Below are 12,237 nucleotides of genomic sequence, written 5' to 3'. Positions count from 1 at the left end.
CGTCAGGCTATCAACCACCACGACAGGTCGACGTCGCTCTGCTGTTTCATTCTCGGAAGGAGACTTTCTCAAGACAGGTGTGGCTCACCCTGTAGGCGCGCGACCCTGGGTAATCTTCCGGTGTTCGACTTACACAGATCCACATTCCGGAACCCTTGCGCGGTCCACCACAAGGAGGCGAAGAATGTGGCCAGCAGACGCGGCCACCGGGCTTCACCACGAGGCGGGAGAGAATGAGGGCTTACTGAGTGAATTTGAGACTGTGGTTGGGGATGATGTGGTGGTGAATGACGCGGCGTGTCACTATGTGAAGAGCGGAATTGAAGGTGTATATGAAGCTGGTGGCAATGAGTCGAACACGGCACAGCGAAAGGTGCAACCCGGCTACCTGCGATTCGAAACACGGAGCTCTGATAGACTTGATTGGCGCGACGTTACTACTAGCATTGTGAGTCCCTGGTCCCTTATTCTGTATAACAATGTGCCCTTCCCTCTATTGTGCTCTTCACGCAGGCTCGCAGTCAGCTCCAATTTGCACCATTGTGTGCCTTCAATTCTCATTGTGCCAGTCATTCATTTGCTGTTTAAAAGCTTTGTCATAACTTTCGCAACCTTTCTTCTGCACAAACACCGTTGCTCCAGTGATCCGCATATCAACCAAGCACGATCATTACATTCCCCGCGCAACTACCCAACAAATCTTCGACTACGGCATACTCTGTCTTTTGCAGGCAACTGACAGTCCCTCTTTCAGCGATACCCAGCATTTCTTGGACGTTTTTCTACACCCCGCATCAACACCCGCACAGCCATCATGGTTGCTTTCAGCGCTGGAGCGCTCCTTCTGACGCTGCGCGTCCTCCTCTCCGCAACTCCCTCGGCAGCCGCGCCTGTAGCCCAAGCGCCAGAGACACCGCAGGCCGGCGCCTCTGGCTATTGGTTTGAGAGCATCAAGCGATCAGGTCAAGCCCCCTTCAACCCCACTCCCGCAAACTACCAGGTCTTCCGCAACGTCAAGGAACTCGGTGCCAAGGGTGACGGTGTCAGTGATGACACTGATATCATCAACGAGATCATCGCCTCTGGCGACCGCTGTGGCCTGAAGTGCGACTCGTCGACTAACACTCCCGCCATCATCTACTTCCCCGCCGGTACCTACTTGATCAGCAAGCCCATCATCCAGTACTATTACACCCAATTTGTCGGCGATGCTACCAACCTGCCCACTCTGAAGGCTTCGGCCGACTTTAAGGGCATGGGCTTGATCGATGCCGACCCTTACATCGAGGGTGGCAATGGCGCCAACTGGTACACTAACCAGAACAACTTCTACCGCCAGGTTCGCAACTTCGTCATCGACATTTCCCAGACCAAGGCTGCCGCTGGTATCCACTGGCAAGTCTCCCAGGCCACTTCGCTCCAAAACATCCGTTTTGAAATGGCCAAGGGTGACGCTGGCAAGGACCAGAAGGGTATCTTTCAAGACAACGGCTCCGGTGGTTTCATGTCTGACCTGACCTTCAACGGTGGTGCTATTGGTGCTTTTCTCGGTTCCCAGCAGTTCACCACCCGCAACCTGACCTTCAACGACTGCGGCACCGCCATCTTCATGAACTGGAACTGGCTATGGACCCTCAAGAGCATCTTCATCAACAACTGCAAGCTTGGTCTCGACATGGCTAACAGCCCCACCAATCAGACTGTCGGATCCGTCCTACTCCTCGACAGCAAGTTCACTGGTACTCCTATCGGTGTCAACACTTCCTTCACTCAGGACAGCATTCCCCACACTGGTGGTAGTCTCATCATCGACAACGTCGACTTTGAGGGTTGCGCCACTGCCGTCCAGAATATCGCTGGTGAGGCTCTCCTTCCGGGCAACAAGAAGGTCGCTACTTGGGCCCAGGGTAACGCCATGGCCGCCGGTCAGGCTGCCGCCGGTCGTATTCAGGGCGATGTCAACGGTGCTCCTGAGAAGCCTCAGAGCCTCCTCGGCAACAACGGTTGGTTCGAGCGCAGCAAGCCCCAGTACGAGAACGTCTCGGTCGACAAGTTCGTCAGCCTCAAAGCCAAGGGCGCAAAAGGTGACGGTAAGACTGATGACACTGATGCCATTCAAGCCGCCATCGACGGTCTCCAAGATGGCCAGATCCTCCACGCCGACCACGGTGCATACCTCATCACAAAGACCATCGACATCCCTGCCGAGAAGAACATCAAGATTGTTGGTGAGATCTACACCATGTTCATGATCACCGGCAAGTTCTTTGGCAACATGGACGACCCTCAACCTGGTTTCCGTGTCGGCAAGAAGAGCGGTGACAAGGGCAGCTTCGAGATGTCTGACGCCATCATCACCACTCAAGGCCCTGCCCCCGGCGGTATCTTGATGGAGTGGAACATCAACGCTGCTGCTGGCAAGGCCGGTCTCTGGGACGTTCACTTCCGTGTTGGAGGTTTCGCCGGTACCAAGCTCCAGTCTACAACATGCAAGAAGAACCCTACCGCCCAGCACGAACCCAACCCAGAGTGTATAGGTTCCTTCATGCAGCTCCACATCACCAAGAACTCCAATGGTTACTTTGAGAATGTTTGGCTGTGGACCGCCGATCACGAGCTCGACGAGAAGGATTTCTCCCAGATCGACATCTACAACGGTCGTGGTATGCTCGTCGAGTCCCAGGGCCCCGTCTGGCTTGTCGGCACTGCTTCCGAGCACTCTCAGATGTCGCAGTACCAGTTCCAGGGTGCCAAGGACATCTGGTACGGTGCCATCCAGACCGAGACACCTTACTACCAGCCCAACCCCCTGCCGACGGTACCCTTCAAGAAGAACGATAAGTACTTCGACCCTGACATGACCGATCTCAAGGCTGCCTGGGCTGTTCGTATCATCAACAGCACCAGCATCTGGAACTACGGCTCCGGAACCTACTCGTTCTTCGACAACTACTCGCAGGACTGTGTCGCCAACCAGAACTGCCAGGAGCACATGAACCAGATTGAGGATTCGACCAACGTCAACATCTTCGGGCTCAGCTCCAAGGCATCGGTCAACATGATCACGTCGGGTGGCAAGGGTCTGCTCAAGGACAAGGACAACCGTTCTAACTTCTGCGCCACCGTTGCCATCTTCGCTCAGGCATAAATGGTCTAGCCCTGTAGAGGCGACCGCTGCATACGAACCTGGCGTTTGCACTATCTCATAGAAACATTTTCAATTCTTTCCTGCCATCATGGAGGACCACTTTTATAGCATGTAACACTTTTTTCCTTTCATCTTCCTGTCGATATCGAACTACAGACACTCGCTCAGACAACACGACAAGTAACGAGCATAACAATATACCCCTGGTGGAGGCGTCTGGGTTTTGGGCATGGCTTGCGCAGGGCTGGGATGGATTGAGTGAGCTGGAGTAGAACAGATACAAATGATCAAGTTATCATAACACCGTGTGCAATCTCTCGTATGACATATCTTGACTGTGTAGTGATACGAGGCCATTGATAACTTTTTCTATTACTGTTTTTCGAAAAGTTCTCCTCTTACCCATCCACCCCTCCACACAACCAGGGTCTACGCACCCGAGTCAGTTCGCGAAAAACTGCCCCCGCTAACATGTCCACAAAAGACAACCTTCCTGTGCACCTACGCAGCGCCAAACCTCCGCACCACGTCTCCGAAACCGAAAATATGTCAGATCACGCCGATGAGTCTGCGCGACCCGCAAAACGCGCTCGTCTCGACGACAACAGCGCTCCCTCGCTCTCTACGCAAGCTCCGCAAGCCCTACAAGCTGCGCCCACAGCTCCAGTATCTGCCATTGACGCCGATCTCGAGCGCGAAGTGCGCGCCGGCATAACCGAATACGTGTGCCCGGACAATCTGGGGTTCACGGGCGTGTTGAAGCAGCGGTACACGGATTTTTTGGTCAATGAGATCGGGCTGGATGGGCAGGTGCTGCATCTGAAGAGTACGGATGTGCCGAGAAGGGAGAAGAAGGGCGATGCGAGGCAGGTGAAGGAGAATGGGAATAGTGCGCAGAATGGGGTGGGCAAGTTGGTGGTTGAGGAGGAGAATGGTGATGCGAGGATGGTGGACGTGCAGGAGGCCGTGACGAAGACTGAAGATGCGCCTGCGCAGGAAGAGACTGTGATTGTACCAGCGGTTGAGAAAGAGGTGCAAGTGAAGGAAGAGGAGGCGAAACCAGAGCCAGAGGTCGAGGTGAGAATTACTGCAAGCTTCGTCTGAGCGTTACTGATAGCATCCAGCTTGCAGATGAAGATCGCAGTACCCTACACGACATATTCGGTGAAGACACGACGAACCAGATCGTCAAACTCGTCGGGCAAATTCGGAGACGCGAACAGCGGAAAGCAAAGGACTTCAAGGCTGTTATAGCACCACCCATATCCGACAAGGAGAAGCGCACACAAGCCCATCAGGCGCTACGTCGCATATTTCCCAATCTGCTCGAGAGCTCTATGGAGGAGGACCAGTCATTGCGGATCAAGGCGACGCCACCGGCAGAACGCAAAGGCAAGAACAAGAATGGTGGTGGTGGTCGAGAGCGAGGCGACGGTCTGTCAAGAGGCAAAGGCCAGCAGTGGGAAGAGCTCGGCGGAGAATACCTACACTTCAGCCTATACAAGGAGAACAAGGACACCATGGAGATTGTGGGCTTTCTGGGCAGCAAGCTCGGTGGAGGTTCAAAAGCATTTGGCTTCGCAGGAACCAAGGACAGGCGAGCTTGCACTGTCCAGCGTGTCTGCGTAAAGCGCCAGACAGCTGAGCGCATGTACAGCTTCAACAAGATCCTATACAATGCCGCTATTGGAGACTGGAAGTACGAGCCCTACAACCTGACTCTGGGCGACCTCAAAGGAAACGAGTTCACCATCACACTACGCGACTGCCACTTCCAGAACGAAGAAGGTCTTGACTTTGCCCAGCGACGGCAACTGGCCGACACTGTTGTGCGCAAGGCCATTGAAGACTTCTCGGAGAAGGGTTTTATCAACTACTATGGTCTTCAGCGCTTTGGATCCTTCGCCGCCAGCACCGACGCCATCGGTTGCAAAATGCTCCAGGACGATCTCAAAGGCGCAGTCGACGACATCCTCGCATACTCCGATGTCGCCCTCGCCGCCGCAGAAGGCACCCTCCCAGAAGACTCCACAATCCTCGTCTCGCAAGACGACCGCAACCGCGCCAAAGCCCTCCATCTCTGGCGCACTGAAGGCAAAGGCGGCCCCGCCCTGGACCTCCTCCCCCGAAAATTCACAGCCGAGCGCAACATAATCCAACACCTGAATTCGCGCAACTCGCGCAACGGCCAGCACGACCGCAAGTCTGACTGGCAGGGCGCGCTCATGACCATCCCCCGCACGCTTCGCCTCATGTACGTCCACGCCTACCAATCGCTAGTCTGGAACGTCGTCGCCGGCCACCGCTGGGCCCTGCATGCCGACAAAGTCATCCCCGGCGACTTGGTGCTCGTCAACGAACACAAAGACAAAGTCCCCTCATCCGCTCCCGCCCCGCAGGCCCGCGACATTGACGACAACGGCGAAGTCGTCATCAACCCCACCGGTAGCGAGAATGCCAACGCCGGCGCCCAGGACTTTGAGCGTGCGCGCGCGCTGACGGCGGACGAGGCTGCGTCGGGCTTGTATACGGTTTGGGACGTCGTGCTCCCGCAGCCCGGGTACGATGTCGAGTACCCGCAAAACGACATCGGTGCGTTTTACAAGAGCTTCATGGCGAGCGACAAGGGTGGGAAGCTTGATCCGATGGATATGCGCCGCGGATGGCGCGAGGTCAGTCTCAGCGGCGGGTATCGCAAGTTCCTCGCGAAGCCGCTGAAGCCGCTCGAGTTCCAGGTGCACGAGTATGTGAAGCCCGACGAGCAGTTTGTCGTCACGGACATGCAGCGGTTACGCGGGCAGGGTGAGCTGGGCGGGGAGGAAGGGGAGGTAGATGTGGAGGGCGAGAAGAAGCTTGCTGTTGTCATCACGCTGCAGTTGGCGAGTAGTCAGTACGCAACCATGGCGTTGCGGGAACTGATGAAGGCTGGGGGTGTCAGGGCGTATAAGCCCGAGTTTATGGGTGGGCGATAAGGATACACCACAAAGTACAGGCTATCTTATAGCTCGAGGTTCATTATCACTCGTACCACAATGCAGACAATGACTCCAAAATAAATGCCTTGATCTACTCATCGCTATCTTTTCATCTCATATATACATCGCACATCGCCCCCGTACCTTTTCTTCTTCATCTCCCTCATTACACGGCATTATTTCAAAAAAAAAGCGAGCGTGCGAACATAAACCCGTTCATCATCGTCGTCATTATCCACATCCAATCCATAACATTTGCAAAGGAGAGAAACGACAAAGCCAAAACATTAAGATCTCCACAAGTCTTCGGTCCAGCGGAGTCCGTGGGGATGGATGTGAGTGTCGGATGAGTATGTGTTGTGGTGGTGTGATTTGCTGACGAGATTATTGAGTTGGTGTAATTGTTGCATTGTAGATCGAAAGGGGAAAATGGTAGCATGTGATGACGAGGTAGATTTGGCGGACTGTGTGCATAAAAGTGCTAGATGACAAAACTCCTGGAAATGCTGGGCCGAAAATTGTGATTCGCAATGCTGGTTCAATCAAAGATGTTGGTGGCATGGTGGCCGCAGTCGTGCTTGTAAGGGTGGCGAGCTTTGGCTTATGGTGGGCTGAATGGTTTTCCACGGGATCGAGATGGCCGTGCTTGTGGTGGGTCATATGCATCACCGACGATACATGGACTTGTGTGTCAAAGGGCTGTCGAAGACTGCGGGGCCTCTGATCCTGCCTCCACGCGCGACAGGCGTTTGTCCGGTGCAAAACACGCAGACATATACGGGCGGCAAATTACCCCCGTTCAGACCGCAGCATATCATGTGCAGCCACTTGTTGCAGCTCTCGCACTGGATCATTGGTTTGCCGTCGTCCATGCCATTGCACACGCACCGTGTACTTTCGCTCGAAATGCTGCTGCGGCCCGTAGATGGTGTCGCGATTGCATCTGTAAGGGGCGAGGCCTGGAAGGAGTTTGAGAAAGGGTCGTATTGGCTATGAGGCGGAACAATGTTGACCATGTCGGCAGAGGCTTGGGCCCAGCGCTGGTTATGTGCTTTCAACGTGTTTTGAGACGCACGTTCTATGTATTATAGTTAGTCTTGGACACCGTCGAGGACGGGTTAAATCATACCAGCTCTTTGCTGACGACCCGCTACCACTTTCTTCAGTGCTCCCAGTGCATCACCGGGCGAGTCGGGCATTTGCTGATCCTCGCTCTCCTTGATCCCCTCAGAGGTAGAATGCAATTCCATCATACTAGAGCTCCGATATGCGTTGTGTGCGGCATTCCGTACAGGGCGGACAGTCTCGAAGGACGCCTGATCGAACGCGGCAGACGACGTTCTCGACGCAGGCCGTGGCATCTTGAACGAGTTGGACCTCTCCAGCGCAAGTGCACCACTATCTGAGCGTGCGTGCTTGGAAGTGCGGCGTTGCTGCTGCGGTTGTGGTATGTTGAACGATGCATTGCGACTCAAGACTGCTGGCGCTTCGTCCTCATCGTCGGACTCGGTGTCATCCTCGTCCCACAAGCCTGGATACTGACGTCTTACATCTTTCTGAGAGGCCCTCGGCACTGCTCTGGGTGTGTCGCCGTTGTCCTCAATAGGAATGGTTTCTGTGCGAGCTCGGCCGGTCTCATCAATGATGAGGCGTGTCCTCGGCCTCCGAATCTCTGGTATGGAGCCAAGTGCTCCTGCGCCGCCCTGTCGTTTGAGCGGTGATGAGCGGCGTGGTATGGTAGCACCGGCCGCAACAAGGGCCCTAGATTCATTCAGCGATGCTTTGTTTTTTCTGATGCCGCTGTCTGTATTGCTACGTTGTAGTCCGGGCCTGGCGTTTTCTATAGAACCCGATGACGAGTTTGTGTTGCTCCGCGAATGCAGACTCCTGGCTTTCTTGGCAGTCTCCTTCTCTTGCTGTGCTTCTCGTGCCTGTGTCTCATAAGGCTGTCTGCTAAGGGCATCCTGCATCGTCTGCTGTGGCATCTGACCAAAGGAAGCTGTCATGTCTGGACCTGAGAAGCTGAAGAGCATATTGGGATCAACGCTGGCGGAGTTGGGCACAAACGAATTTGACTGTGAGAAAGATGGTCCACCCATGCTGCTCGCGAATGACGTTGCTGGGCCGGGAGAAGACATGCCATGATGGGGCGATTGGAAGGTCATAGAGTTCATCTGGGGCCGTGCAGGCGTGGAGAAAGACTGCCAGTCAAAATTCTGCTCCACCTTGTGGGGTGTCGGTCCAAACGGGTCGACACTCATGCCCATATCTACATCCATATGCGAGCCGTCGTTGGGCTGGTCCCAAAATAACCGCGACTGGGGCATTGGCGGCGCCGACATTGGCGCTGTATTCGAAAAGGGCATCATGCTGGGCGAGAAGGGTACATTGGTGAAACCAAAAGGCGTCTGGTTGAACAGGCCTTCTGCAGTCGGCATTTGGTTAGGCGTCCTATGTATCACTGTGGCTGGGGTGGCAAAGTCGTTCCCTCCGCTCTGCTGCAGCCTCCTCCTTGAATTGGCGTCCCTCGTCGGAGGCGGCGTCTGCATATGCGAGAAGTCCATGGTGACGGGACGGGGCCGACCGAACTGACTTGCTCCCGGGCCTACTCCAGCCCGCCTCACCAGACTGGGATCTGGCGAGGACGATAGCCTTCTCGAGACCTCGACCGGCGGCAGAGGGAGATTGTTCGGGACGAAATGGTTGACATGGAACTCGGGGTCCTCTGGCGTGTGAGGCTTCAAGCTATACGAGCTGGACGGGCGGTCGATGGGCGTCGAAAGGGTAAAGGATGGCGTCTGGGCAGGGGTGTGTTGCCCATTGATCTGTGGCGTCGCCCAGGCGTCGATGAAGTGCGTCTGCGGGAATGCCTCGGTCTTGGGCGTCTTGAGCGACGACTCTGGGAACGTCACCGATTTTGGTGTCGAGGATGGACTTGGGAGATGCCAGTCCGTCGATCTAGCACGCGACCCAGCAGTTAGCCCTGACCCTTGCAATATCTAAAGCCAAACATGAAGATGGACCAAAACGAGTGCGAAGCAGGGAGAGGGTGGGAATGAGCAGAATGCGAAAGTCGCAGTGTCATGCACTTGCAGAAGCGTGCTCGCATGTGGTTTTGAGGGGTGCGCTAGAGAGCCGGGTGCCATGGAGCTTCAGATGTCAACCGTGCGGTGCTGCCTGCCCCTCTGCCTACCCCAAACCACATTCGAACATGAACTTGGGCAGGTTTGCCGTGGCAGCAGGCAGAGAAGCGAACGATGCCCCTGGTGTCTATTGCAGGTTGTCAACCTCGGCGGAAACCAGGTGCCAGCCGGTCCAATAGCCTTGAGCTGTACACAGAGTGTCGCCGTCGCATTCAAAGTCCAGCGATTCCGTGTATGACTTCAGACTACCGGCTCGGCAAGGCCCTGTTTACTGTCCTTCGTAGTTGACAACCTGCAGTTCTGTGAAGCTCCATTGCACCGTGCAAGCTGCGTCATGTGCTATCCCCATTGTTCCAATGTGCTGGGGAAGGAGCCAGACAAAGGAGAGTCCTACCCGTACATATGCTGGTCCAACGTCATGTCATCCAGTGTACCAAGCCTCTCACACCATGTAGCGAGCTGTTCTGGAGCGATGTACGGCGAGCAGAGTCGAGGCTGGCGAGGCTTTCGAGGGGCGGTCGTTGGTGAAGACAGCGGGGTGTGGCAGAGACTTCTCCGTCTAAGCGGCGAGTCTGAATCTAAGACAATTAGGACCGACCTATGAAGCTGTGCAACCCTCTTGACTGCAGAGCAGGGAGCGGCAAGAAGCTACTGGCGAGGCGTTGTGAGACTCTGGCATGCAGGTACCGTTCACCGCAGCATAGCAGAGTCGAGATACGGTACGCAGGCTCGGCAGGCAGGCTTCGAGCTCAGACACTTCTGCTGCAGCGAGGAGTGACGACGAATATTTTTCTTTGCACGTACTAGGTTGGGACAGTGGGGCCGGGGACGTGAAGCACTGAAGCTGCACAAAGACAGCGGTGCGAATTGTACCGATCGTGGGTCCGCAGTATCGGGCAACAGACTCAGGAATGTGTCTCTCCTGAGCCCTACCGATCTGACGACAGCGGCAGTAGATCAAGCACTGAGCCGCAACGGTCTAGTTCCATATTGGCGGGGATGTAGCGAGGGAGTCATTTGGGCTGGTGGTAACGGCAGGGAGAGGCATTGGAGAGTTACAGCTCGCCTGCCTCTAGGTAGGAGGCTCACGCAGCGGAGCTCGCGAACCGTATCCACCAACGAACGCCCGACCAGTAAATTGACATGGGGCTAGACTGCGCCGGCATTGACAACGACATGCTAGATCGAAGACGGCAGCCAGGCATGATGCGTGCGTGGGGAAAGTTGCTGCGGAACGATTGTATGGCTTTCGACAGGTCGCGCCCAGAGTTGCGAACTAGTTCCACCCGTGAGCTAGCCGTTCAACAGCGCCCTCTCCTGACCTGATTTGCCTACGACCACCCGTCTACTGTCTATGGGACATACGAGCTGCGCAAAGACGGCTGGCTGAAAGGGACAGCTGCTATCACGCCTGGACCCTTTGAAAATACGCAGTATATTCTCCTTTACCTTGCCGGGATGCCGCATTATCGAGCGTCAAATGAGAGCTTACAAAACCTACTCGACCTGCCAGCGCAGAAGCCTGCCTTACACATACAAATCAAGCGAAGCACGGAAACCCATGTCTCTGGAAATGCGGAAGTACGGTGGCCAATCGCCAATTATTCCAAGCCCCCTAAACTCGATGCCGCAAACTCCTAACACCGTGCCATCATCGCTCTCGCATTCTGCATCATCACTTCAGACAGTCTCAAGCAACAAAGCGATTGTGGCCTGTGTCGCCGTTGCCGTTCCCAGCTCAACGTCCTGACGGTGGGACACAAGTGCGCAACTTTGATCATCCCTTGAAGATGGTATTCCTTGGGACCTAGTGTGATTAGGTTGGCGCTGGCGGTATTTCATGCAAGGTACCGCGTCCTTGCATGTGGCGTGGTGGCCTGGACTCTTGGTACTGGTGGTAGATCGTGTGCTATCATCGTTGAGAAAACCTGATCTGTACAGCGCGTGGGGAAGAGTAGAGAATGTCTAATTAGTTACTGGAATTGTGTCTTGGAGAAAATGTGTACTTTCTGGTATGTATAAACTGATTTTTTAACATCTGGTCGTTGTTCTTCATGGCTATTTGGGTGGTTTTGGCCCCAACTGTGCCGTGCCGGTAAGCATGCACCGGAGATGAAGACGCACCTCGGTATGCCGAGCACCAATGCAATGTCGTCATGTGCATGTTCATACTATAAGCAGAGCTATATATATCGCAGTGCTTTTAGATACAGATAACCTCCACCTAATGCACTGCGGGCTGACACGCCCAACAGTCTGACAACTTGATGTGTAGAGTACTTCCCATCGTAGTCGACAACGACAACTTCTCGATGTTGGAGCTTGATTAGGCTCTCTCTCCTTCTCTCTCTCTCTCTCGCAAATGCCGACCAGGCGCCTGCTAATGATGTGCTAGGAATATGTCCTCGCAAGGGGTGGTGGTGACGCGGAAAGAGTATGATATGTACAAGAGCATCCAGCAAACAGCCAAGACAGTGCTACGACATGACATGCAGAGCTATAGTCTTTGGTATTGCTTCCAGGAGCTATGTGCGGCTCTTCTCATAAAGAGTCCATTACTTGGGTTCTTCGAATACATGGAGACTCCGCAATCAAAGTGCTGGCCGATTAAGAACGGGCTCGTTTTGGTAGGACAGGTCTGATACTGCCGACATGGCCTCGCCATGCCCTTCCGTTGGACCCGAGAGTTCCGAGATCGCGTCGTCGTCCGGATCATCGAAGGGCGAGCGGCCAATGAGATGCGTTTGTGATGATGTCTCAGGCGGATTCGGCGCTCGGAAGCTACTGTGTCGCGACGAATTTGAGAAACTTGGCGGTGCGATACTGCGTGGTCGATATGGAGGAGGAGGCTCTGAAAGGCTCTCGTTGTCTGAAAATGGGTTTGGCGGGGGCCGGAAGTTGTTGGTAGAAGTCATGGACACTACGTCCGACGTGTCTATACCTGTGAAGTAGGCACCATTGGATCCAGACG

General features: G+C 54.8%; 3 protein-coding genes across 3 annotated transcripts; 2 read left to right on the top strand and 1 right to left on the bottom strand.

Moving 5' to 3' along the window:
- Nucleotides 1-814: 814 nt before the first annotated feature.
- Nucleotides 815-3,148, top strand: SNOG_02455 (hypothetical protein; the record flags this gene model as incomplete). Its single annotated transcript, XM_001793008.1, has 1 exon — nucleotides 815-3,148. One exon carries the CDS (start codon nucleotides 815-817, stop codon nucleotides 3,146-3,148), a length of 2,334 nt encoding a protein of 777 aa, XP_001793060.1.
- Nucleotides 3,149-3,619: 471 nt separating this feature from the next.
- Nucleotides 3,620-6,120, top strand: SNOG_02454 (hypothetical protein; the record flags this gene model as incomplete). The annotated part of the gene is made up of 2 exons (XM_001793007.1): nucleotides 3,620-4,182; nucleotides 4,218-6,120. The coding sequence occupies 2 exons, from the start codon at nucleotides 3,620-3,622 to the stop codon at nucleotides 6,118-6,120; spliced, it is 2,466 nt and encodes an 821-aa protein (XP_001793059.1).
- A 668-nt stretch (nucleotides 6,121-6,788) lies between these two features.
- On the bottom strand, nucleotides 6,789-8,687 carry SNOG_02453 (hypothetical protein; the record flags this gene model as incomplete). Its single annotated transcript, XM_001793006.1, has 2 exons — nucleotides 6,789-7,201; nucleotides 7,253-8,687. The coding sequence occupies 2 exons, from the start codon at nucleotides 8,685-8,687 to the stop codon at nucleotides 6,789-6,791; spliced, it is 1,848 nt and encodes a 615-aa protein (XP_001793058.1).
- Nucleotides 8,688-12,237: the final 3,550 nt, after the last annotated feature.

Source organism: Parastagonospora nodorum (genome assembly GCF_000146915.1).
Source record: "Parastagonospora nodorum SN15 chromosome Unknown scaffold_3, whole genome shotgun sequence".
In the NCBI taxonomy this organism is placed as follows: domain Eukaryota; kingdom Fungi; phylum Ascomycota; class Dothideomycetes; order Pleosporales; family Phaeosphaeriaceae; genus Parastagonospora; species Parastagonospora nodorum.
Note: the sequence above shows the minus strand (reverse complement) of the source record. Positions and strands in the feature narration are given on the sequence as shown.